This window comes from Urocitellus parryii, chromosome 5 (assembly GCF_045843805.1).
Source record: "Urocitellus parryii isolate mUroPar1 chromosome 5, mUroPar1.hap1, whole genome shotgun sequence".
In the NCBI taxonomy this organism is placed as follows: Eukaryota; Metazoa; Chordata; class Mammalia; order Rodentia; family Sciuridae; genus Urocitellus; species Urocitellus parryii.
The window spans coordinates 182,635,919-182,662,591 of record NC_135535.1 but is presented as its reverse complement, the minus strand read 5'-3'; the positions used below and the strand labels follow the sequence as shown (position 1 = coordinate 182,662,591).

At 36.2% G+C, this 26,673-nt stretch overlaps 1 protein-coding gene across 3 annotated transcripts in view; it reads left to right on the top strand.

Moving 5' to 3' along the window:
• Positions 1 to 26,673, top strand: part of Hpse2 (heparanase 2 (inactive)) — a 657,082-nt gene that overhangs the window by 412,400 nt on the left and 218,009 nt on the right. For all 3 annotated transcript variants that reach the window (XM_026394812.2, XM_026394811.2, XM_026394810.2), the window contains 2 exons: positions 1,610 to 1,781; positions 23,110 to 23,157. In XM_026394812.2, coding sequence (XP_026250597.1) covers positions 1,610 to 1,781; positions 23,110 to 23,157 — 220 coding nt within the window. The remainder of the gene's footprint in view (positions 1 to 1,609; positions 1,782 to 23,109; positions 23,158 to 26,673) is intronic.

Below are 26,673 nucleotides of genomic sequence, written 5' to 3'. Positions count from 1 at the left end.
TACCTATATTGATGTTGTCTATTTGTGTGGTTTTGAATTGCCATATGTGGCATTTCCTTTCAATCTGGACTTCCTATTTATTTATTTATTTATTTATTTATTTATTTATTTAGGTACTGGGGATTGAACCCAGGGCCTTGTGCATGCAAGGCAAGCACTCTACCAACTGAGCTGTATCTCCAGCCCTCCTTTTTAATTTCTTATAAGACAGATTTGCTCACGTGTTTTTCTTGTAATATATAAATTTTGCATTCAGTTCTGAAGAATACTTTGCTGCATGTAGAATTCTTGGTTAACAGGGTTTTTCTTTCAGTATTTTGAATGTGTCATCCCACTCTCTTAAGGCCTCCATTGTTTCTGGCAAAAACTCAGCCATTAATCTCATTGTGTTCTCTTGCTTATGATGAGTCAGTTCAATTCAAGAATCTGCCTTCTTTTCTATGGTTTATTTCTCTTATATTCCTATTTGATAAGTCAATAACATTATGCTTTCCTTTCATTCTTCATTATTCTCTTTAGTTCTTTGAATGTATTTATAATAGAAATTTTGAAGTCCTTGTTTGCCGAGTGTACAGTAAGACCTCTTAAGAAATAATTTCTTAGAACAGTCCTCCCCCTCCCAAAATTTGGGTTACACTTTCCTATTTCTATGCATGTCATAATTTTTTGTTGAAAATAATATATTTTAGATAATATGTTGGAGAACCTCTAAATTATAAATCCTCCATTCCAGAGATGTTTTTATTGTTTCTTTTTGTTTGTTTGCTTAGAAACTTACATGGACTAATTATATAGAGTCTGTCTCTCTCACATTATGTAGCTACTGATAATTCTACATTTTTTTAATTTATCATTTAAAAAATGTTTTTAAGGCCAGCTTCTAGGTATTCCCTCTAGCCCACTCTAAATTGAGGACTCTTCATCAAACAATGGAAGAAATTCTCATCTCTGCAGGCCTTCCAGAGTTAGAAGAGATGGTGTGAAGAAGGCATATCACAGTATAGCTTAATTGTGGGTCAATGTTTGATCAGAGATTGTGCTTCCATCTTTTGCCAGTAGATTGTAGGTGGATTGTGGAGTGGGGGGAGTACAGTCAACATTTAGGCAGTTTACAGGTCTGACTGGTATACTTGTGTGTGTGTGTGTGTGTGTATGTAAACTTCCTTCTCCTTTCTGTTATAAAGATAGCAATCAGTGAATTTAGGGCTGACCCTAATCCAGTGAGACTGCATATTAATTGATTACATTTTCAAGGACCCTATTTCCAGATAATGTCATGTTCTGAAGTTCTGGTAGACATAAATTTTGGGGGACACTATTCAATCCAGTATACCATTCATTATGAAGTATTGCCTGAAAATCAGCATGGTCTCCTTTGTGGATTAGGTGATCTTTTGTGAAGATTGCTTTGAAATGAGTGAAACGGTAAGAGGACACTGCTAAATTGACTTCTTTCCTGGGATAGTTCTTCAACTTAGATACACCACACTTCCTTTCTTTGGTTATTTTATTCATTCTGTTAAGGAAAAGGCAGAGGTCTGTGGACAGGAAAGGGTTGGCAGAGTCTGGCTCTTCTCAAAGCTAACTTACATGTCTGTTTTTAACCTAGAGCCAAATAACTATCGGACCATGCATGGCCGGGCTGTGAATGGCAGCCAGTTGGGAAAAGATTACATCCAGCTGAAGAGCCTCTTGCAACCCATCCGGATTTACTCCAGAGCCAGTTTATATGGCCCTAATATTGGGCGTCCAAGGAAGAACGTCATTGCTCTCCTAGATGGGTATGTCAGATTATTTAGGTTTCCTTATGACATTGTTCATTAAATGTAATGATCTAAAGTATTTGTACTTTTTCCTGGTTATATTCAATCTTAAGAGTAAAGGAGATTTTTTTTTTCCATAATGGCTTACTCCAGTCTAAACTAGGGATTATTCATCAAACAATGGAAGAACTTCCATGGTCAGAAGAGAGTGGCATAATGGGGGAGACACATCACAATCTCTAGGATGGATTGGAAGGGATGCATTGTTTGAAAATGACATTTAATTATAGCGTTACATACCATCATTTTGAATTTTATAAAAAGCAAAGCAGAGCAAAACAAAACTTTATTCTAACGGCCTCTATAAAAAGTAAAGTTTGACAAGCAGAGCTAGGTTAAAAAATTGAAAAGCACTAAAAATATTTGTAGATTAAAGAACAACTGAACTGGTAGATTTATTAGCAGATATTCTGGAGAATTGCTACCACTTGATTTCTTTGGTTTTGAATTAATCTTACAATCATTTTTTAAAGCACTGATAATAAGAGATACTGTTTAATGCTTCTTCCTCAATCCTGGTGGTGGACCAGACTTGATCTGGATAATCTGTGTACATTGGGACCAATCATTCAAGTCAGAGGAAATGCCTGACCATGAATTTATTACCAATAAACATGTAGAATTACATTACAGGGAGCCACTGTGGTATGAGGAAGGCTGAAGATAGATACAACTTTAATCAAGATCCAAATTAGAGACTAGAGCAGGAGGGGTGGGAGCAATGAGATTGGGGGATTTAGGAGCTCTTCTGAAACACAGTACCCTGTGTACCAAGGCACACATTGTAAATGGCATTTTGCAATAGTCAGGAATAGGAAAGGTTATTCCTACAAATCAAAGATAAATAAGACTTTTTCTAGTGATGTGTACAGACCAAGTGAAGTTAGAGAAATGATATACAAGTAGAAACAGAGATATTCAAGGAAAGGGAAAACTTTGTCTCCTGAATGGCCCTTATAGCTTGATGGCCCTTGTGATTTCTCTTTTTTTGGTTCTTGATAGAAGCTTATAAAAAGATTAAACATTACTGAAGGTTTGAAAAGTCAAAAGGATTCATACTGTAGCAACATTAACAAAATGAAATTTAATTTTAGGTGTTTTTCTCACTCACGTCCCTGGGGCTGGTGGAATTTGGGTTTCCTCTGCATGATGCAGGTTGGCTGTGAAATAAAGCTAAGAAAAGAAGGTGAAAAAAAAAAAAAAGCACAGAGAAAATACTTTTGAAAAGGGAGGGTGGATCGACTCTTTGATCTTAGGGGTGGAGCTTCCACACTGGAAAGAGAGAGCCCACGTTTGCTTTTTTATATGAGAGAAGCATCAAAGGTTTTTCCATAGAATGTTCTTTGCCTTTTAAGGTAGGAGGCCCAATGGGTCACGCCCAACTCTGGAGCTACTGCAGCTCTCTCCCAGGCCCAGCAAAGACTGAGGTCATGTGCATTGTGTAATCCATTAAGTGGGAGGAGCCACTACTGGGAGCTAGCTCGGTGGGTGACCTGAGCTGGGTCCACTAGCGCTGGCTACATCAATAACTAGAAAATGGGAAAGAAGCTCCCAACGCACAGAAATACCTTTTACTTGTAGGAATCAGGGATGGCTCTTGACCTTAAAGGTCTGTTGGAAAGAGAGAGACTATGCCACCATCCTATTTATTGAAGAAACCCAAATGAGGCAAGGGATTGGGTTTCAGGGGGGTGTAGCCCATCTCATTGAGTGACATCCACTCCCAGAGCTTCATTCCCAGGCTGAGCGGAGGTGAGGTCCACCTGAAGCCAGTTCAACACCTCCATCGCTCAAGGCTAAGGGTGTGTGCTTATCTCCTTTGTGGCTACCCACAAACTACAAAATAACTTGCAATGCCAAACCAAATCTCCTGGCTCAAGGTTGAGTGAAGACACTCAAACAGTTCAAGGGTAGCCACCCTTATTTCAATGCCGCTCTTCCCCACTCTTCTCTTCTTGCCTTCTGTTATGATTTAGATATGAGGTGTCCCTTAAAAGCTCATGTGTGAGAATGGACAAAGGTTTAGAGGTGAAACAAATGGTTTAGAAGAGCATTCACCTAATCAGTGTGTTAATCTATTGATACGAATTAACTTGTAGGCATGTGGGGTGTGGCTGGAGGAGGTAGGTCACTGGGAGCATGCCTTTGGGGTTTGTATTTTATCGCTTGTGAGAGGAGTTCTCTCTTTCTCCCCCACCCATTCCTGATTTCCTGATTATCCTGTCCTGCAGTGCTTTCCTCCTCCATGGATTTCTGCCTTCCCCCATGGATTTCTGCCTCCCCTCAGGCCCAGAGCAATGGAGTCAGCCATCTGTGGACTGAGACCTCTAAAACCACCTGTGCCAAATACAGTTTTCTTCCTCTAAAATTGTTCTTGTCAGGTCTTTTGGTCACAGCAGCAGCAGCAACAACAACAAAAACAAAAAGCTGACTGAAACACCTTTCATCTCAGGAGCAACTTCTACTTTTTTTGTAAAAAAAAAAATTCATGACCTTACCCACAGATCAGCTGAGCTTCCCTTTGCATTCTTTCACTGAAGTTTGAAATTATTCTGTGTATGTGTGTAGTGGAGGAGATGGACAGGTTGGTTTCATTTTGCCTATTGTAATTAGGGGATAAGGATCACGAGTGTAGAATGTTACTCACATTTCTTAGATAAATAATCAAGCAAAGCTAATGACTCTATCATTAAGTTCACATGGTTATTCTTTTAGATTATCGTTCTTTAATTATTAGATTAATATATTTTCACAGGACCTACAACATCTTTTCAGTAGCGTGACACTCTAGTACTCATACATTTGTTCTGCAGATGTTTCTTTTTTCTTTTTTTTTAAAGAGAGAGAGAGAATTTTTTAATATTTATTTTTCAGTTTTTGGTGGACACAACATCTTTATTTTATTTTATGTGGTGCTGAGGATGGAACCCAATGCCCCGCGCATGCCAGGTGAGCACACTACGGCTTGAGCCACATCCCCAGCCCCCTGAAGATGTTTCTTGAGAAGCTATATTCTGGGTACTATATTAGGAACTGGTAATAAAATAATAAAAACAAAAACATTCTCTACCTGCACAGAGTGATTTGCTGAGTTAAGGGAGACATAGGCATTAATCAACTAAACTTAAAACTAAGCTAATACCAAGGAGAGATACATGGTTCTGTGAGTGAGTATAAGTGCTGTACTTAAGTTAGGGAAGTCATGGAAGGGTTACCTCAAGTGACATATAAGGGGAGGATGAGAGGTATTTAAGGTCTAATTTAAAGGATGAATAGATGTTAACTACACAAAGTGAAAAGTATCAGTGTTTTTGTTAGAATGAAAAGCATGTGCAAAGGCCCTGAAGATGAAAAAATGGCTAGGTAGGCTAACAAAAGATATAGCTAGAAAAGAAACTAGGACTCATGTTATATAGGAGCTAAAAGGCATAATGAAGGGCTCGCAATTTCTTCTAAGCACATTCAGAAAAACGCTGAATGTTTTTAAGCTGGGGAAACAAATCAGATTTATTTATGATGCTCGCCTGGCATGCGTGCGGCCTGGGTTCAATCCTCAGCACCACATACAAACAAAGATGTTGTGTCCGCCAAAAACTAACTAAATAAATAAACAAATATTTTTTAAAAAAGAGCAGAGATAGTGGCTTAGGAGAGAACCCTGAAGAACTTGCATATTCAGAAATGAAAGAAAAGAGGAATGCTCTCAGTGTGAGATAAAATTGGAGGACAATGTGCATTAAGAAAAAAGAATTTTGAATATATAGAAAGTGCTTCTAGGAGGTCAGGAAGTCAACTCTTAGGAATATAGAAAAGTACCTTTTGGTTTGGCAATATGTAGATAGTTGGTGGCTTTGAGAAACAGTTCAGAAGAGTAGTGGGAACTGAACTTGGGTTGCAATAGTTTGAAAAGTAAGTGGAGGGTAAGAATTTGAAACCAAAATGTAGACAACCCTAGGGAGATTCTTTTTTTACTACGAAGAAAAATAGGAAAATAAAGGGAGAACTGTAGTCAAGGAAGATGATGATGTTTTTCCTCTTTAATGTGGTAAATAGTAGAATAGGAATGTAGGTTAAAGAGATAAACACCTGTTCTGGTTTGGATATGAGGTATCTCCCATATTTCCTGTGTTAATTCAGGAATATTCAGAGATGAAATTATTAGATTATGAGAGGTGTGAGCTAATCAGTCTATCATATTTTGAACAGACTAACTGGGTGTTGACTGTAGGCAGGAGGGGCATAGCTGGAGGAGACCGATCAGTGAGGATGTGCCCTGGAAGGGTGTGTCTTTTCTGCAGCCCATTCCCTTTCCTCACTCTGCTTCCTGGCTTCCATGAATGGAGCAGTGCTTCTCCACCATGATGTTCTGCACACCCCAGGCCCAGAGCAGTGGGTTTGACTCACTGTGGACTGAACTTTGAAACCATGTGCCAAAATAAATTTTCCTCCTATAAGTTGTCCTCATCAGGCATTTGGGTCACAGAGATGAAAACTGACTATTGCAACTTTTGAGAGGAGAAGAGCTAGATGACACAGGAAAAAGAGAATATAGCCAAAGTTAGAAGTCCTTTAGGATAGAAATGATGGAACCTAAAGGGACTGACTTTCATTAAATTAAAGGCAATTCCTCAAGGGTAAAAGAAATAGTTAAGAAACAAATGTTTCTTTATAATACAGATTTTTTAAGTCAGAAGAGAAACCTATCACCACTACATTAATTGTAGTTAGGGCATCCAGTTTGTGTACATGGTACAAATGTGAACACACAGATATTAAGTTTGTATGAATAAGTTAAGCAACTTGGATGCAATAATAAGCAAAGAGGAAAGAGATGAGCATGTGACTTGGGTGTCATGGTGGCAAAAAGTGGGCTCCACTTCCTTCATATCAAAAAAACTAAAGTAGGACCCAGAAGACTAGCAAAAATCTTCTAGGACAAGAAAAAATATTGATAAACAAGTTTCTTTTTTTAATGACAGAAAAAATGGAGAGCTATCTTTCTTGGTGTACATTACTAACTATATAGTGAAATATAACTAGAAACATATAAACATTCCCCTTGAACTAACAACAAAAATGTTAGCACTCTAAATTACCATCTCTTTGGTCTTTTCCAATCCTCCTGGTTACACAGATATAAATTTACATAGTTTTAATCATTGTATATGCATCATTTTGAGTTCTGCATTTTTTACTCATTGCTTCATATGGCCCTTTCCTTATTTCTACATAATTCTCATATTTGTCATTCTTAATAGCAATAAAATATCCCATTGCATTAATGTATAAAAGTCTACATAAGCATTCCCTCACTGTTGGGCATTTGGGCTGTTTCCAGTTTTTGCCTGTAATATATAGTCAAACTATAAACATCTTTATACAAATAGTTTTTTCTTTTGAATTATATCCTTGGGCTATATTCCAAAAACTTGGGTTTCTGGGTTAAAATAGATGATAATTTTTATGGCTCTCATATTTACTGCCAAATTTCTTCATAATTTAGGTTGTAGGGCAGCAAGGTATTAGGGGGTATGTTTTTCACCAATCTCCCACAGCAATGAGTATTGCTATCTTTATTAATTTATTTTTTTTTAAATCTGAGCTTTATTGTATATAATAGTTCGGTTTATTCCTACAAACTCATACATGCATGGAATTTGATTTCAGTTTATGATCTCCCCTTTTCCCTCCCAAATTTTTCTCTCCATTCTCCTTACTCCACTCTACTTCCTTTTGCTCATTTATTTATATTTGATTGGTTCTTTTTACATATGTATAAAGGTGAAATTCCCTGTAGCATATTTACATAGGTACATAACCCAATTTTTTAAGAATTCATTCTTTTTTTTTTTTTTTTTGATACCAGGGATTGAACTCAGGGGCACTTGACTACTGAGCCACATCCCCAGCCCTGTTTTGTAATTTATTTAGAGACAGGGTCCCACTGAGTTGGTTAGTGCTTTACTTTTGCTGAGGCTGGCTTTAAACTCTTGATCCTCCTGCCTCAGCCTGCTCAGCTGTTGGGATTACAGGCGTGTGCTACAATGGTTGGCTCATTCTTTTTTTTTTTTTTTTTAATTAATGAAAGATCATGCTGCATAGCTGTTTAAATTTGAATTCTGTTAACAATGAAAAGAGCTGAATATTCTCTAAATCTTTATATTGTCTTTTTTCATCCTATCCTGTTTGTTTCGTAACATGATAATGATTTTTTCTGAGTCCCAGACCAGATTATTTTAGATTTAGTCCTCTTCTTTGTTCACATAATTAATTAATACTGTTATTTCTGAATTCTTAGTATCACTCATAAACCATTTTTTTCATTTTATTTTAAATTTTATCATTTTTTCCTCTTAAACAATTTTTTTGTATCTGGTCTCAGATTCTAATAAATTCCCCATATAGATTTCTGAATAGTTTTTTGTTTGTTTTGTAAGGCAACATCTGGTGAAGTCATTTTTGTGTGAAATCAAAACCCTTTCAGGTGCATTCCTGGCCTTCAGGGTCTCTGCCTGCCTACATTTGTATCTAATAAGCAGTTGCACTCCCTTGTACAACCTGCCTGCTGGCTACATCAAAATGCATGTGAACTAGAAGACGCCATATTCTTTTTACCTTTGCACCTTTTTATTTTCTGTCATTTAGTTTGGAATATCAGCCCATCCTTCTTTCATCTTTCCCTAGACTTCCCTCACATCTTCTGGCAGGATTTCTGTGGTCCCCTTTGGCCTTGCAGGACTTATAGCATTTTATTTATTTATTTTTCTGTTATGGTATTTATCAAATTGATGATAATTTATATGTTTACATATTTGCCTTCCTTATAGACTGTGGACTAGGATCAGGACCCTGATACAATAGGCATTTTATAAATCTTATTGAATGAATAGTATTTATCTTATTCAACAACTGTCTCTAAGTTTATCTAACATGAAAAATAGTATGCATAATTGTGACTGAAAGGAATTGTAAATTGTTAGATAGTGATTCAATATATTATGGTGATTTGTATAATTCACAATGATTTGCTTTAGTTTATAGAGCCAAGTCAACTTTTAAGCTGTTTACTTGGATAGTTGAGGACTAAACAGGTCTATCTTCTTCCCCATGAGGATATGAACTCCATTAGGACAGAGAGAGAATCTTCATGTTTATATTTATAGGGAGCAGCATGTTGCCTGGAAAATGGGGAGGGATTAATAAAATGTTTGTTTTATTGTTTTCATTTCCTCATTCATGAACTGCCTATTCCTAGCTATTGTGTTTTATCTAAACACATAAGTAATTGTTCTTTAGGGTTACATCAGTTTCCTCTGTTTTTCTTTTGTAAACTTTTATGTATTATTATCCATATAATGACAATTTTATCTTAATTTATTACGCTCTCTCTGTCTTCTTTATTTTGTTTTATTTTTTATTTTTTGGTACTTAAGATGGAATCCAGGGACTCAGACATGCTAGGCAAGCACTGCCACTGAGGTACATCCTCACCCGCTTTTTAAATTTTCTTTTAGTTTGAGTCAGAGACTCACTAAGTTACCAGACTGGCCTGAAACTTTCGATCATCCTGCCTCAGCCTCCCAAATACCTGGGATTACAGTCACATGCCATCATGTTTGGTGCTTTTCTTTTCACCTTGAAGCATTTTTTTAATTGTTTCTGAAGTTTATTATAATTACTCCTATGTTGATCAGCAAGTCCTGTCCACAAAATAGAAATCCCAGTCAAAAAAAGAGACTTATAAAAATCTTGCATATTCAACAACAGAGAAAAATCTGCATTTTCGGCCTAGAAATATATCCTTAGTTCTTCACAATTTTAAAATATGAATGGATAGAAAAAGATCACAGATCAAAGAAAGAAACAAATAGCACAGATGAAAAAGTAAACAGAGCTGGGCACGGTGGTGCATGCCTACATGCCAGCAGCTCTGGAGGCCGAGGCAGTAGGATCACAAGTTCAAAGCCAGCCTCAGCAAAGGCGAGGTGCTGAGCAACTTGGTGAGACCCTGTCTCTAAATAAAATTCAAAATAGGGCTGGGGACGTGGCTCAGTGATTGAGTCCCCAGTACCAATAAAAATAAACAAATTTAAGTAAATTAAACAATTGACCTAAGAAGAATTATAATTCAGAGTAGTACTTTAAAAATATATAATTCATAAGACATTGTAAGATATTGCACTTATAAAATAAAATTAGATTTATATGAAAAGGTACAATCAGAACAAAAGATATTTTGGAAACTAAACATATACTTGCTACAATAGAGTCTAATACAAGTTAGGCAATGCTTTCTTAAATCCAACACTGTCTCGGTATGTTTTGTGCTTCTCTAATTCAGTAACTTATGAAGAACAGAAACTTAGTTTCTCACAGTTGTGGAGGGTGGGAAGATCATGGCACTGGCATCTGGTACAGACCTTCTTGTGTCACCCCATGGCAAAAGAGCAAAGAGAGGGATGAAGTCATCCTTATATAAGGAATCCACACCTTTGTTGATAAACTTGTTTCCTCAATAATAACATTTTAATCTGTTCACCTCTTAAAGGTCCCACCTCCAAAGATCCCTCACTGTTGCATTGAGAATTAAGTTTCTCAAGGTAAGACTTTTGGGGTACACATCGAAACCATAGTAAATACTTAAAAGCATCCAATAAGCATATCAATAGAATACTGATAAATTAGGTTTTATCAAAATTAAGAACTTTTGTGCATCAGACACTACCACTAAGTATCTCAACTGACAACTTAAAATATGGGAGAAAATATTTGCAAGTCATATATATGATAAGGGACCTGTACCCAGAATATGTATAAAGATCTTTTACAATTCAACAACAAAAAGACAAATAACCTAATTAAGGTATGGGCAGAAGTCATTTGAATAGACATTTTTTCCTAAGGAGAGAGAAATGATAAGCAAATAGATGCTTAACACTATTAGTTATTAGGAAAATGCAAATTATTTGTTTCTTCTTATTGTGACTAAATGCCACTTCACATCTATTAGTATGACTGTAACCAAAACAGCATCATATAACATGTATTAGACAGTATGTAGAGAAATTGGAACCCTCATACACTGCTGGTGGGAATATAATATGCTACAGCTGTCTTGGGAAACAGTCTGGTAGTTATTCAGAAGGTTAAATATAATTACCACATAAGTCAATAATTTCACTCCTAAGTACATATCTAGGAGAAATGAAAGCATATGTCCACATAAAACCCTTGTACACAAATATTCTTAGTAGCATTATTTGGAATAGTAAAAAGTGGAAACAATCCGAATAGCCATCAGTTGTTGAATGGATAAGTAAAATGTGGTATATCTATATAATGGAATATTATTAGACAATTAAGAAGAAATGAAATTCCAAGACATGTTACAAGCATTATGTGTACTGAAAGAAGGTAGTCACTAAAGGCCTGACATTGTTGATTGTTTTTATATGAAATTTTCAGAATGGGCAAACAAATAGAGACTAAGAATATATTACTAGTTGATTCTTATTAATAGGGATTGTAGGGAAATGAGGAGTGACTGCTAATGTGCATGCAGTTTCTTTTTAGAATGATGGATATCCTAGAATTAGAGTAGGTTTATGGCTGTACAACTCTACAAATATAATAAAAACTATTGAATTGTACACTTATATAAATGAATTGCATAGTATATAAAATATACCTCTAAAGGCTACTAAAATTTCCATAAAATAACTAGAAGATACAGTCAAGGATATATTCCAAACCAGAAGCTTTATACAAAGACAAAAAAAACTTAACATAAAATGCTACTGATACAGAGGATTGATTCAGAATACTCAAAACTGTCTTGTAGGAATATCTCAAAACAGGAAGAAAAATAAGGTTACAGAAACAGTGAAAATCTTACCAGCCTTGAAAATGAAAAGTAAAGAGACAGTTGATAGGAAATAGAAGGTAGAAATAGAGAGAAGAAATAAAACATAGGAAGCTGATATTCTCATGTTAAATATGGGGATTCAGAAATTACTGTCTAAGCCACTGGAATAATAAAAGGAGAGGTAGAAAATATGAGGCCCTGCATCTCAACACATGGAATTTGCTTAACTTTTGATTATAAGGATTTATGACATTACTTCCTTTAATGTTCCCTGGGGAATATTAGTTTTTCAAGATATTAATATTATCCAGAGGAGGGAAAATAAAAGGTTCTGTGGTCAAGTAAGTTTGAGAAATACTGGGATCACACATTTACTGAAATACTTTATGGAACTTTAAATACATTAGTTTGCATTGTGAATCTCCATGAAGCAGATTTAGGTTGCAGAATTTCCTAAATTTATCTGACCACAGAGTCATATTTTCAGAAGTCTTCTTGAGGGACTAGTATTCCACTAACATATTTGTACCACATCAATTGATATGAGCTCTGGTTTGGTCGAGAGTTTGCAATAGAGCAGAATAAAAGAATTACAATTTGGAGGATTCAGAGAACTTAGATGACTTCAATAGTTTTATTATTTTTCTATTGGCTTCTATCCTTGTCCTCCTTCAATCTATTCACCAACTCAGTCTCCCCCCAAAATCTTTTACATACATAATTCATTTGATGTCATTAACTTGCTGAAGATTTTTTAATGACTTCTCCTTCTTAGAATAAAATTTCATCTCCTTATTATGCCCCATGAGGCTCTATTGTGAATAATCTGGCTGCTGCCCAGCTCTTCGTTTTTATCTTCTACCACTAACCCTTTTTCTTATTTCACCCTGGCCTCACTGTCTTGGTACATGCTCAACTTCATCCTCAGATCTTCTGTCCGTCTGATACATGGTTGGTTTCTTCTTATCAAGAGTCCTTCCTTGAGTATCCTACCTAAATAATTCTGTATCAATATACATACACTGTTAGTCTTTTTATAGTCTTTATCACAACTTGTAACTCTACATTTACCATTTACTTGTGGGTTGTAAATTATAAGCTCTGTGAGGGCAAAAAGTACAGCTGTTGTATTTACCATTGTAGATTCAATACTGGCAAAAGGCCTAGTACATACTAGGTGCTTATATTTGTTGAATGGATACATGAATGAAGAATGAAATTTATTCCCACAGTCTACAGAATTGCTAGCAGAACATTCTAATGTGAACCTATGTTAGAACAGAAGGCTAGATATAACTTTCTGCTCCTGTGGTGGCACAGAGAGCTCTGGAAAACATGCAAATTTGAGGAAAGTGTATAGAAGCAGAACAGGACTGGGAAGCAAATAATGGTCTTTTCCAAAGTGATGTATGTTAAATGGTCAACAAACCAGAATAGAAAAATTATCCTTTTTTATCCAAAGTTTCTGTTTTGGGTTGTGTTTAATACCTCTGCTACATGTCTAGAGCCATTTTATAAACTCCACCTTGTACTCAAAACACAAATTCTTCTGAAGGCTATACAGGTGGGCAAGGATGGAAATTTCACAGTCTTCCATTGTGATTTTTGCAGGCCCAAGACACTTTGACTTCCTGCGTACCTTTCTTCTTAAAGTCATACTAACATCTACATTTTTTTACTTCACTGGTATAAAATATAAATACTCAAAACTCTTTCTTCAACTTAAAACTTCATTTTATTTTTTTCTTCTGATTTTGACTAGAGGCCTCTAAAAGTATTGCAGGCCCTCGGCATTGTGCCTGCTGTACCTAATGGAAAAGTTGGCCTTTCCTGTGCCCATTGAAAGGAGATTGTAATAGAGACAAAATTGTGGATATATATTTGCTATCACATCCACTCTAGACATCAGTCTCTTCATAGGGAGATAGTAACAAATTGTTTCTGAGGTACTTTTTCACTCCAACCATTTTAAATTCTCACATACTTAGTTTGGCGCACACACATACACACACACACACACACACACACACACAAAAAAAAAAAAACCCTTACAAAAACTTCCCAATTAATTTCTTACTACGTAACAACAGCCTTTTGTTTTCTCTTTGTTGAGTGCTCACTCACCACAACAGGATAGTGAATAGCATGTATTTTGGAACTAGATCAGATTTGGATTACCTACTATGTGGATCATTTTAAGGAATAAATTAATCTCTCTAAAACTTCTGATTCTTTGTCTGTAAAGTGAACTAATGAAATGTTGTGGAAATAAATGAGGTAATGAATTTAAAGTGCTTAGCACAGTTCCTGGCTCACATTGACATCCAAAGAAATGATAGTCACAGTCATTAAGAAAAACAGACATGTTTTAAAGGTGAAAAGGCAGGTTTTAGTCTGCTTTTCCCCTATTTAACTCTGATGTAGGCTGCTAAGCAGTTCAGAGAATTGAGTGAGGAAGGAAACTAGGAAGATTAGCTACAATAACATGTCAGTAGAGTGAGAGTGATTGCAGCTCTACTTCCTGCCCAGAAACCCACTTATGCCACATTCTTGCCTGGAGTGAGAAGATGCACAGCTGGGGACAATTTGGTGCACACAGTAATTATCACAATGTTATTTCTAATAATTGTTCTGTTTTATTTCAACTGTGAAAGTGTTATACGACTTCATCACTACAGGAGAAGTGTAGTTCATAAGAAGAGAATTTTCGTTGCTGCCTCAAGAGAGAGACCAAAGCTGTTTAGTGCTCATTAACAGGAAACACTGGCTACTGCAAGGGTCTACTCCCTAGTCAAGAATTATGTTGTGAATAGTTACTTATAAATTTAATGTATTTTTTTTCTAGAAAGGAGTTCTTTCCTAACTAGGGAAACAGCCTAATTCCTTACCCAACCTCAAGCTTATGAGTTTTTGCTATTATGAAGGATATTTCTCTCTGCCTCTAATATCAGAAAAGTCAGTCTGGAATGAAAGTTAGAACATTGGAGAAGGAGTATAGAGTCCTGGAACATACACTAACATTTGACATTTCACAAGTCAAAAATCTTGGGAAATATTCTTCCTTACTTCTTCTTTTCCTCATAACCATACATTCTCCTTCGAGAATGCTCTACCCTCACAGATGCTGCTAAAATCAGGATTTGTCAAAGTAGCAGTCCATGATTCTCCTGCACTAGAGGGACCTAGAAGGATTATTGAAAATGAAGCATTGATTTTTAGTATCCAGTTCAGACTTGCTGAACCAGAATGTGTAGGGATGGGGCTCAAATTTTGGCATTTTGAACAAAGATTTGTATACCAAAATATGAGAATGATTAGTCTGTGTGATAAACAGAGTAGGTTTTTAATCTTTATTTTGCAGATCAAGAAGTAGAGATATAAAAATGTTAAGCTCACAAGCCAGAACCAGGAAGAGGAAATTCACATTTATTGAGTACCAGCAGTATACCATGCACTGCCCTTGTCCATTCATGTATATTTTCTGGTTAATCCTCACAGCATTTGGGGGAAGCAGGTGCTTTTCTTTCCATGTAAAAGGCTCGAGGGTGGTTAAACAACTTACCCAAAGTTACTTGGCTAATGAGTTGTGGAGCCAGATCTCAAATCAGGTTATCTATCTTACCCCTAAGCCCAATTCTCTTTCTATTCTGTGATGTTGTTTTACTGAATTTTCATCTTTCACCTAAGCAGAACAGTGGAGAATACAAAGTAATAGAAAGTCCTCCTTTACCAGAAGCCCACAATGTTCATGTTCATAGAGTCAGCTTATTACCAGGGCTTTAACTTTTGGAAAGATTAGTTTTTCTCTGTGAAATTCATAATGACATCCTGATGCATTTTTCCTCCCTCCCACTGGGCTCCACAGCCAGGGAAAATCATATCAAGTCAGTTGTAGCCCTCTTTGCTTGAATCCAGGTCTTTGCAACTTGCTCAGCAACAGTATGGACTGTCAAGCCATGTCTGTCATGTTCTCTAACCAGCCTCTTACAGCTCCAGCTAGAGCCTTCCAGGTATGTTTCAGCATCTTCTCTCATCATTTCCCATTCACTGCCTTTTTCTTCATTCCAGTCAAGCAGACTTATTTGTCCTCCTCTGTGTGTTAGTCTCTGACATCTGCCTGTCTTATTCCAGACATTATCCTTTAGCCTTCTTCTTCCCAACCCCCACCCACACTGGAGCAAATTGGCTTCATCTTGGGGGTCAGTTCCAAGTAACTGTGCCTGGCACCCTATCTTGAGAAGGATTCTTAGGCCAATTCTCAGACAAGGGAGAGAATATTGAAATCTACTTACTACCAGTGTTTACTATGGACTCAGGAAAAGGAGCAGCCCCACACAGATCATAAATCTGACATCTCTGCATGGTTATAACAAGAACTTTAGAGTCAGAATTGGGTTTGAATTCCAGATCTGCAACATATTACCTAGATTTTCTTGAGGACAGTCTCTTCATCTATAAAATGAAAGTGATAGTATCAACCTTATGGGGTTGTTAAATATGTAAATTGCTACCAAGTACCTGTCAGCCAGTAAATAGTAGTAACTTATTTTTTCCTTTCTTCATTCAGGATCCTCCTTAAATTAAACCTCCTGGATGTAATTTTTATCGATAAGAGAGATTGGCTGAAGAATCTCATCATCTCTTTTGCACATTAGACTCCTATATTTATGAAATGAATGAAATATAAACTCCTAAAGATGAGCCTAAATAGAGATGAGCACTAGGCATCAAAGTCATCATAAAGCTATGGCATTTATCAGTCTACTGCCAGTGTGATATTCTATATAAATAGGGTAGGAAGGGGAGAGAGAGATAGGAATGAGGAACAGAGAAAAGAAGGATTGAAGGGAGGAAGGGAAGGAGAGAGAGGGAAAAAAGACAGATGTCAATATTTCATTTGTTCTTTGCAGTACGTAATATAGCTCAGAACATAATTAGCCATGGAAAAATAAGTGGACCAAATGGAAATGCCCATAAATTTACTATTTATCTAAAGTTCAATTCAGTTTACTCTAACCCAAGATGAATACTTTTCTTGCAAGCTTTTTCTAGACTTTTCTATAGAATGACTGTCAGATGTTATATTCATGTTAGTTATGTAACCAAAACATTCTCTTTGTGGACAAGAAAGTTCAGGCTGCTGTCCTTTTATTGAGGTATGTACTCATTTAGATCTCCAGTTCCCTCTGAAGGATTTATCCTCTTTCCTGGGAGCAAAATTCAGAATCCAGTTTTTAGGGTTGTACTCTGTAGTGCAGGAATAGAAATCAAACCCCCAAGACCATGAATAAAGATGGTCCTTATTATAAGAGAGAGTTGTGATATGCCCTGGGAGAGAAGGCTTGACGATATTTCAGATACGTCATATGTGCAGGTGGATAACAAAGGAAAGAAATTCTCCCAGATTTGGAGTCCTCTGGGGGAAGAAAGGAACTCTTGCAATGAAAGGGGATATTTTGTTCTTTTCTATAGCAGCAGATTGGCTCCAATAGGAAAGACCCCCAAATACTGAAATGTCTGCCTGGCACTGGTCAGTTTCTTTTGATACAGGTCCCTGTCCCCTTCCATCTGTTATCCTTCTTTGTATGACTAGAGGTCATCATAAGGGCATATACTCCTTCTCCTTTGGGATTATAATCCAGATTTCTGTCATAACAACTTAGGTATGGAAACATTTAACCTTGGAAAACCAAGATCTTCCCTTCTTCTTTAGCTGGTACATTCATAGGTCTCCATCAAGAGATTAGACTGGAAATGGGTGGTTGAAAATCCTAAACTAACACCAGACCTTAAACAGAAATTCACTTTCCCAGTGGTATTTTGCTCCTGGCAGCATTGTTCAGTGTTCATGTTATTCTACCTCTAACATTACTGTTGCTGAGCATTTTGCAGCTGTGTTGAAATTACTCATTTTACGTAGCTTAGGCCTGTTTCTGAGAAATAGCAGAATTAGAGAGCAGAAGAATCCATCAGCATTTGATTTGAACAAAGAAAATTATGATTTTTTTTTTACTTCGTGTCTTCCACAGTGCCAATGTAGATATAAAAATAAAGTATGGAAATAATATAGATACAGAGTTGATATTGAAAGCCATAATTTCTCAGAAGGATCATAGAGATGGGAAGAATTCCACGAACTTGATGTTGTCTAATCTGTTTCCTTCATTTATTTTATTTCTATGATTGTTTTTCCTTTTTCTAGTTTAAAACATTATATATATATATATATATATATATATATATATATATATATATATAAAGAGACTTTGGAAAACAGAATATTTGCACCTATGATGAGTTTTATACACTTCTCAAAAAACAAGCATTTAGCTATCTTGGTAGTATTTGGAAGTATATATTTTGTTTGACATTATTTGCAAATTTGAGTTTTCCTCCTCAAAATAAGTGTAGAAATGCTTCCAGATGTTTGGTCTCATCATTTTGCTAAAAAAGAAAAGGAAGAATATAGTTTATAACAATTTTCACATGAACACATAATTAATAATGATGTTTCCTCAAAGTTAGCTGAAACAACTTTTTTACTGCTTCAATTTACTACTGAAATTTAAAAACTAATATAACATATTAGTTTTAAATTAGTAAATATTTTTGCAATTAAAATATTTTTAAAACTATGTGAGGACATGACTTTAATTTCTTTTCTAAATAAACAACAACAAATCACATGGTACCATTAAAAAATGCCTCAGGTTTTTATATACTGAATTCCTTTTCATGCAATAAATTCTTAAATATAATTTCTTAAAAATCTACTCTGTTCCACAGATTTCCTTACTAATTACTAAAATAAAATGTTTTAATCTTTACAACTTTTATAGCATATTTTAATAAATGATGGAGTAAATAAATATCCCTTCATTATTTTAGTTTTTCTGAATTTTCTCGGTTTTTTTCCATAGGAAGATTGGGATGATTTTGTAAAGTATCAAAAAGATCTGCTGAGGCCAGGCATGGCGGTACATGCCTGTAATCCTAGCAACTTGGGAGGCTGGGGCAAGAGAATCACAAGTTTGAAGCAAGTCTCGGCAACTTGGTGAGGCGCTAAGCAACTTTGTGAGACCCTATATCAAAATAAGACATAAAAAGGGCTGTCAATGTTGCTTAGTGGTTAAGCCCTCCTGGGTTCAATTCCAAGTACCAAAAAAATAATAATTAATATATATATATATTTTTTTTTTATTATAATTTCATTAAGCCTATAATTTAGGAATAATAATAATTACTTTTCTTTTCAGGACCATGGTAGACCTTCCCCTGTATTTAATTTAAAACATTTCTCTACAAACTACTTAGTATTCTATTTATGAGTCAAATATTTCATATTAATTTATAGATGTTGTAGATTTTCCATAAAAGTTTTCTTCAAGGCATGTAAGGTATGGGTATAAAGAGAAATAATCAACATTACTTTAAATGTCACTAATATGATATTTTTCCCATTTGTTTTCTGTTATTTTTAAATAGAAGGTTATTTATGAACTTGGTTAACATCTAGAGCTGAACAAACCATCTGATGAATATGAGGATCTCCAAATAATACTCTCATGAGGAACTAGTTTCCAATTTCCAGCATGCCAAATTAGAAGCATTCTTAATTGCCAATCCACAGCCTTTTAGCCAAGCAGGACATGAATGATTTTTCTGTCCTAATTTTCTTGTGAATACATAGCTGTTACTATCAATGGCTATTTACTTCACGTTCTTTGAGGCATGCTAGAGAGGATAGAATATATTCACCAAAAACAGCATCAGAAGTCCTCTCTGGATCCCCCATGTTGGGCAGTTGCACTGCTGCCATTAGAACTTGAATGTCATCTCTTTCTTTAGCACACCAACATGTTTTTCAATTGTCAATTTGTGTGTGTGTTGTTCCCTACATTTCAAAGCCTCCCATCTCTCCGCAGTAATCTCTTGTCAGTTTATCTACACTAGTTCCTTTCATCTTACTTTTGCCAGAGTGATCTTTCTAAAACCCAAATTTGATCCTGATACTACTTTGGTTATGTTATAAACATATGGATGCTAATCATACAAAGAGAAATAGAACTTGGACTTGCATCTTGTGATTAATGGATAAAATCCAAAACCATTAGCACTATAGCCCAACTTCTAGAGGCCTGATCAGCCTGAACTTTTGCCATTCTCTACCTATTCCCTGACATCCATTCACTCTGGACCCTGAGAACATGGTTCATCTGACTCTCTCTGCTTTGTTCATGCTGTTCTTTTTTTTTTTTTTTTTGGTGTGTGCGGGGGGGTGGGGATCTGGAGTTTGAACTCAGGATCACGGGACCATTAAGCCACATCCTCTATTTAGTATTTTATTCAGAGACAAGTTCTCACTGAATTATTTAACACCTCACTTTAATTATTTAGCACCTCACTTTTGCTGAAGCAGACTTTGAACTCTGGATCCTTCCACCGCAGCCTCCGGAGCCATTGCGATTGCAGGCGTGGGCCAGTGCACCCAGTTTATTCTGTTCTTTGACTGGGCTTCTCTTCATGGCAAAATCCTCCTTTCAATGTCAAATTCAATACCATATATATGAAGCTTTTCTCAATCTGTATCCCATTTTCTAATACCACAGTACTAACTGCTCTCTTGACTGATCCCACAGCTGTTAGTTTGTTCCAGCAGTACAGCACACAGAAACTTTGATAGCCAAGTGTCTACATGTCTGTTTCTTGGGCTTCATTGTGGTTGTCTTATACCAGGGGCCCTGAGTCAATCATCTTTTGATAGTTGCATGCAGCATACTGCCTTAAAATAAGCACTGTAGTGCTCAAGTCTGTAAGAAAAGGCCAACAAGTGAAGAAAATAATCAGACCATTTATCTTTTTCTGATATTACCATGTTTCCTCAAGACAAAAATCAACTTCTTTTTTTGCATTTTAGAATTGTACTATTCTTCTTAGCCTCAGTGAATACAACTGAGGTAGCATAGGATGCTAGAAAGTAGGGAGGATTTGGAATCAGAACCTAGGTTTAGTCTACACTAGCTCTATGAATTGAGCATGTCAGATAACCTATATGAGACTCAGTTTCCTCCACTATAAAACAGGAATACCTTCCTAATGGGTTTTTGTGAAAAAAAATGGGTTTTTGTTGAAATTATACATATAAGAAGGTGAAAAAAATTTATAATGAGTAAGATCTATTAATATCATAATGAAAATGCATCTATTTTCACTCTGGTTATTTTATATGAATACAAAGACAGTTTTTAATAAAATATTTCTATTTCAGAGATTTGACAAATCATTTTAGAAGAGTAAATCTCATGTAGATTTATGTATATATTGAAATTTCTATTTGTTTTTCAAAATGATACTTCCATCTAAGATCATCTAGGTTTTCTAACTTTTATAATATCCTGGGACGAGGTACAAAATCTCATCTTCCTCTCTTTGTTTCTAGCTAATCTATTCTAAGAGCACTATTGGGTTTCCACTGCTTAGAGTGAATGTGTGACAGGGATAATGTTTTGAATACAGATTTTTTTTCTTTCTCCCAATTCCTTTTTTCTATTTCCTCTCTCTTTTTCCAGCAGGTATTTATTGTGTACTTAGTGATTCAGAATAGCACATGGCAGGATGGAAAAGACAAAGTTCACAAGCATGTCTGGCTGTTTAATTCCTAAGTGTAGGGGCAGAAGTAGTGAAGAGAGTGGAACTACTCTTCCAAACTAAAAAGAGATTTTTCTGAGCTGGGGAAGAGGAGATGAGGTGAAAAGAAAGAGAAGTCCATAGGTCACAAAGTAATGCCCCTGCTTCCCAAGAAGTGCTGCTAGGAGGGGTGGCATGACCCCATAAAAACTTGCCCTGTGGGGTGTCTGGAAGCTTGTAAGGAAGCTAGTCATCTATATAATGGGATAATACCCACATCGCCAAGCAAAGCAATTTTGAGAAACATAAGGAATAACTCATACAAATGGGTGATCCTAACTAGATACTCAGTAAGTGTTGTATTCCCACCAACCCACATTGACATTTTAGTCCTGTCCACTACACCAATTCCATTCCTGGATCATTTTCATGCTCTATTATTTCCCACATTCTCATTCTTGGACTGCAGAGTGATCCTGGAGAAAAAAGCAAAACCCCCATGCAGAACAGAGCCCAGCCAGGGCCTTCATGGTAGCTGACTCTTGCTCCTCCTCTTCTCTGTCCTCCTACTACTCCTCCCTTCCCAACCCCCCTCTTCTTCCCCTACTTTTATAAACTTTACTTTGTTGCTAACTGAAAGTCCAGGTATCTAGTCCTTATGCCTTCTCTGCTTATACTACACAGAGATTCATTCCTTTCCACCAGCATAGCAAAGCAGAGCCTGGAAAGTGACACAGTAACAACCCCTTTGCCCAGGCAACTGCCTGGCAAGATTATGCTGGGTTAGGGTAGCAATAGGGACTTCCAGACAAAACACAATGTCCTTCCATGGTGGAAGAGTCCTTTGGTTATGAGGTACTATTAAAGATTATTTCCTTTGAAGAAAAGCTCTTCTCTAGGGCCTCAGGGCCAAGGAATTAAAATGTTCCTTTGATTTCCTGTGCCTGGGTAGTAACTGTCTCAAAGAGTAATAATAGCCATGACAGCACATGGCCTCAGAACATGTGGACCAGAGAAGGATAGGCAGATAATTGAGTTATTCACAGACATGTGATTTATAATACTCTGTAGCATCTGGGAGTCCCAGATGCATCCTCCTGGCCTTCCTTCCACCACCAAGTACACAGGACACTGAGGAATTCCTAACAAGACTTTTCTGTGTGCTCAGATGCACAGAACCAGGTCTGGGTTTCCTTTTGAGCTGAGCATGCTCATCAGAGGACACTCAGTGCTCTTCATAGCTGCTCCAGAAGTGGATAAGTTCTCTTGGTTGGTTCAAGTTTCTACACTCAAACAAGTGTGGCAGTCCTTCATGGTGGTATATTTGATAGTGCCTTATAGTTACATAAATAAATTGGGGTTTCCCATGCTTTCTTCATCAGTTTTTCAAGGGCATCTATTGTGATGTTATCCTTGGGAAATGTTACTATTTATTTGTTTTCTAGCAAACTATAAGAGTCCTTAGAGAATTGGAAATGGTATAGATAAGTTTTGATTAAAGGAAAATCAATGTGAGAGCCAGCAGGCTTGGACATGGGAAGGTCGACACAGGTAGAATGGTATATTGAAGTCTTGATTTGTAGATGGTGAGGGATGTGTGGGGAGCCTAGCCTTAACCTTCTTTATTTGGGCCTTTAATAGCAATGGTTAGGCCATAATTATGACTGTGGGTCTCTTCAGAGAGCATAGCTGCTCAGGAATTGATCTAATCTATGTCTTGGTTTATCCTATTTTAACCTTGCGGATGTGGTTTACTTTATGTTACACTATCCTCTTTTTCTCTATTCTTTACAGATTCATGAAAGTGGCAGGAAGCACGGTGGATGCAGTTACCTGGCAACAGTAGGTATTCATCATTTTTGCTCTCATTACTATCACCTGTGTGAAATGAAAGATAATTAGTTGCAACCGAGTTCATAGCTGATGTTTAATAAACTTTTATCTTTTGAGAAAAAAAATGAAATTAATTCCAAAACTGTTCTAGTACTATAATTTTGTCTTCAAAACACACATACACACACACACACACAAAAATACTGACATATTTTGGGGAGCTTGGCTATTTTATGTACACTCTTAATCTGCTGTGAGTGAGAGGTAATGGAGGTCTAAACGTGCTACTGTTTCCCCCATAGACTTTTCTTTGGGGAATAAATGTACTTGTTTAAGAGAGAAAAATAGTTTTAATTGTTCATTATGTCATGTGAAAATAAAAACACTTCATTACATTAACAGCTGTGGTGTTAATTAGTGCTAAGCGATTCACTAATATGAAGTAGGTTAAAATAAAAAGAAAAATATAATGAGATTGTAGCAGCTTCAAAAGAGGAGATTAAACCCCGCTTTACAGGAAGAAGCCTGCCTATCCCAAGGGTACCTGACTTGTAAGGATAATTGTCTGATATATAAATTTAAACATTCTTTAAATTTCTGTTACTTGTGACAGGATGTCCAGTATTGTGCTACAGTGTCTCACCAATTTCATCCTGCTCCTCTCTGTTGAGAAATCTATCTGGTGTTCACAGCCCAGACATTTATGCTTCCATTCTGCTGGCACTGACTATGGCCATCTTTCTCCGTTACTCTAAATCTTCCTGCCCTCTTGTCTGTCCTTTGTTTTAAGTGGGTCGCACTGTCCATTGAGGATTCATGACTGGTGTGAAAGAAAGAAAAGTAGATGAAATCTTTGTTAAATATTACCAAAAGGATTTGGGGTTTATTGGTAACTTCAGTCATAATGGGAAATATTTGTATCTATATTTATACTTTTAGTCTATATTTATACTTTCAGTTTATCTAAAGAACGAATTCCAAATGTTTTCAGAAATTCTTAGCCTTCTTCAATTTGTTTTTGTGAGTCATGGATTAAGTCTAAAGATCTTGGTATTCCCTTGCCTAAAACCCCACAGTGTCTTCCTTGCTTTGCACTTAGACCAAAAGCTGAATTCTCTACTCTGGTATTTTGTGTTTGGTCTCTGTTGCTTTCTGATCTCATTTGTGCCACTCTGTCCTTATTTATTCTGACCCAACACACTAGTGGCTTTTCAGTCCTGTGACAGTTCCTATGCATGTCTACCTCAGGATCTTTGTGTATGCTCTTCCTTCCACCTGAGATTTTCTGTTCCCTCTGTGTGGCTGGCTTTTCCTCTGAAGTCTCATTTTATATGTCGTCTCCTCAGAGACTCCTTCCCGACAATCCTAACGCAAAATAGATCCCCATGTAATTCTTTTTTTTTCCACATTACATAATAATTTACATTTTTTTTTCTCATAACTTGTTTTTCTCTTTCACTAGAGTTGTACTTTTTCAGTTCACCAAGTGCCTATTCAGGAAATTCTTTATAAGGGATTTACTATGTAGAAAAATAACAATGACAATATTCAATAAATGTGTCAGGAACTGTTGTAGAACTTTATATGCCTTACCATATTTAATCCTCACAAGAGTCAAGTAAAAGGTAGACACTTTTTTTACCTCCATTTTCCTGTAGCAGAGGAAATTGTAGAAAATCCAAGGGTAATGAAGGAAGTGGCAGATTTTGAACTTGATGCCACGTCTGTGTCACTCCAAAGGTTCTTTCTTTTGTTGCTTTAACAAGACAATGCCTCTTACTGAAACCCTGCTCAGCATCCTCACCAAAGCTATCTGGATAATGTAGCATAAAGGTTGAAACTTAAAGAATTTACAAGATTTGTAGGGAGAGATCAGAGTAAGAAAATTATTGACTAGAAATGTATGGCTTCAATTACCATGGCTGACAGGAAGGGATCAGAGAAAGCTTTCTTCTCTGTTCAAGCACTCCCCCTGGCACAAATGGAATGAAGCATGTATAGTATATGTATATTTTTAATAATGGAGAGATACATTTTTAAAATACATTTCATTTATTACTACTAAAAATAATTAACCTCGTGTCAAGATAAATATCACATATTTGCAACTATGCCAAAAATACCCTCCAAACAGGCAGAAAGTTGTATTTCTTTTAGCTCCAGATCAGTCCTTATTTGGGGACAAATTATACCTGGAATGTACCATTTACCCCTCTCAACCATATTTTTTGGTCTAGATTTGGAAATCATGGAAGAATCACAGGAAATCCTAACTAGGAATTAGAAAGCTCAGCAAGAATTAGTGAGATAAAGTTCTTCTTTCCCATATTTTTATTGGTGCATTATAATCATACATAATAGTGGAATTCACTATTACCTATTTATATATGCACACAATATAAAATGTAACTAGTCAATATCAATCCCCAGTATTTCCCCTTCTTCATCTTCCTTCCTCCTCCTGGTCCTATTCTTTTGGTTTCTTTTCAAATTTTGGGAGATCCTCATTCCCACCTTTCTTTTCCTTTTTCCTCTCTAGTTTACACATATGAGAAAAAACATATGCCCCTCATATCCTGAGTTTGGCATTTTTACTTGACTAATGCTCTTAAGTTCCATCCATTATTCTGCAAATGATATAATTTCATTCTTTTTATGGCTGAATAAAATTCCATTGTGTATATATGCCACATTTTCTTTATCCATTCTTACATTGGCAGACACCTAGGCTAAATAATTGTAAGTTTGTCTATTATGAATTGTGCTAATAAAGATGGGCATGGAAAAAAAATAAAGCTGGGCATGCATATGTCACTATGGTATGATGACTAATTCTTTAGGATAAATATTGAGGAGTGGTATAGCTAGAGATTACATTCGTGGTCTTTTGAGGAGCCCCCATACTAATTTCCATAGTGGTTGTATTTGTACACTCCCACCAACAATGTAGAAATGTTCCTTTTTCTCCACATCCTCTCCAGTTTTTATTATTGTCTGTATTCTTGATGGCTGCCAATCTAACTGCAGTGAGGTGAAATCTCAGCACAGTTTTGATCTGCATTTCCCTAATTGCTAAAGATGTTGAACATTTTTTCAACTATTGATTGGCCATTTGTATTTCTTTTTTTGAAAAGTGACTCTTCAGTTTATTTTCCCATTTATTAACTGGACCATTTGTTCTTCTGGTAGTTGTTTTATTTCTTTTTTTATTAGTTACACATGACAGTACAATGATCTTGACAATTCATACATTTGAATCAAATGGGGTATAATTTCTCGTTTTTCTGATTGTACAAGTTGCAGAATCACATTGGTCATACAGTCACCTATACACATACAGCCATAATAATGTCTATTTTATTCTGCTGCCCTCCCCTCCCATCACATCTCTCTACCCAATCTAATGTGACACACTTCTTTTTTTTTTCTCTCCTCACAACATCATACATGTATTCTGTATAATGATGAGGGTCTCCTTCCATCTTCCATGTAATTCCCCTTCTCCCACCTTATCCCTTCCACCTC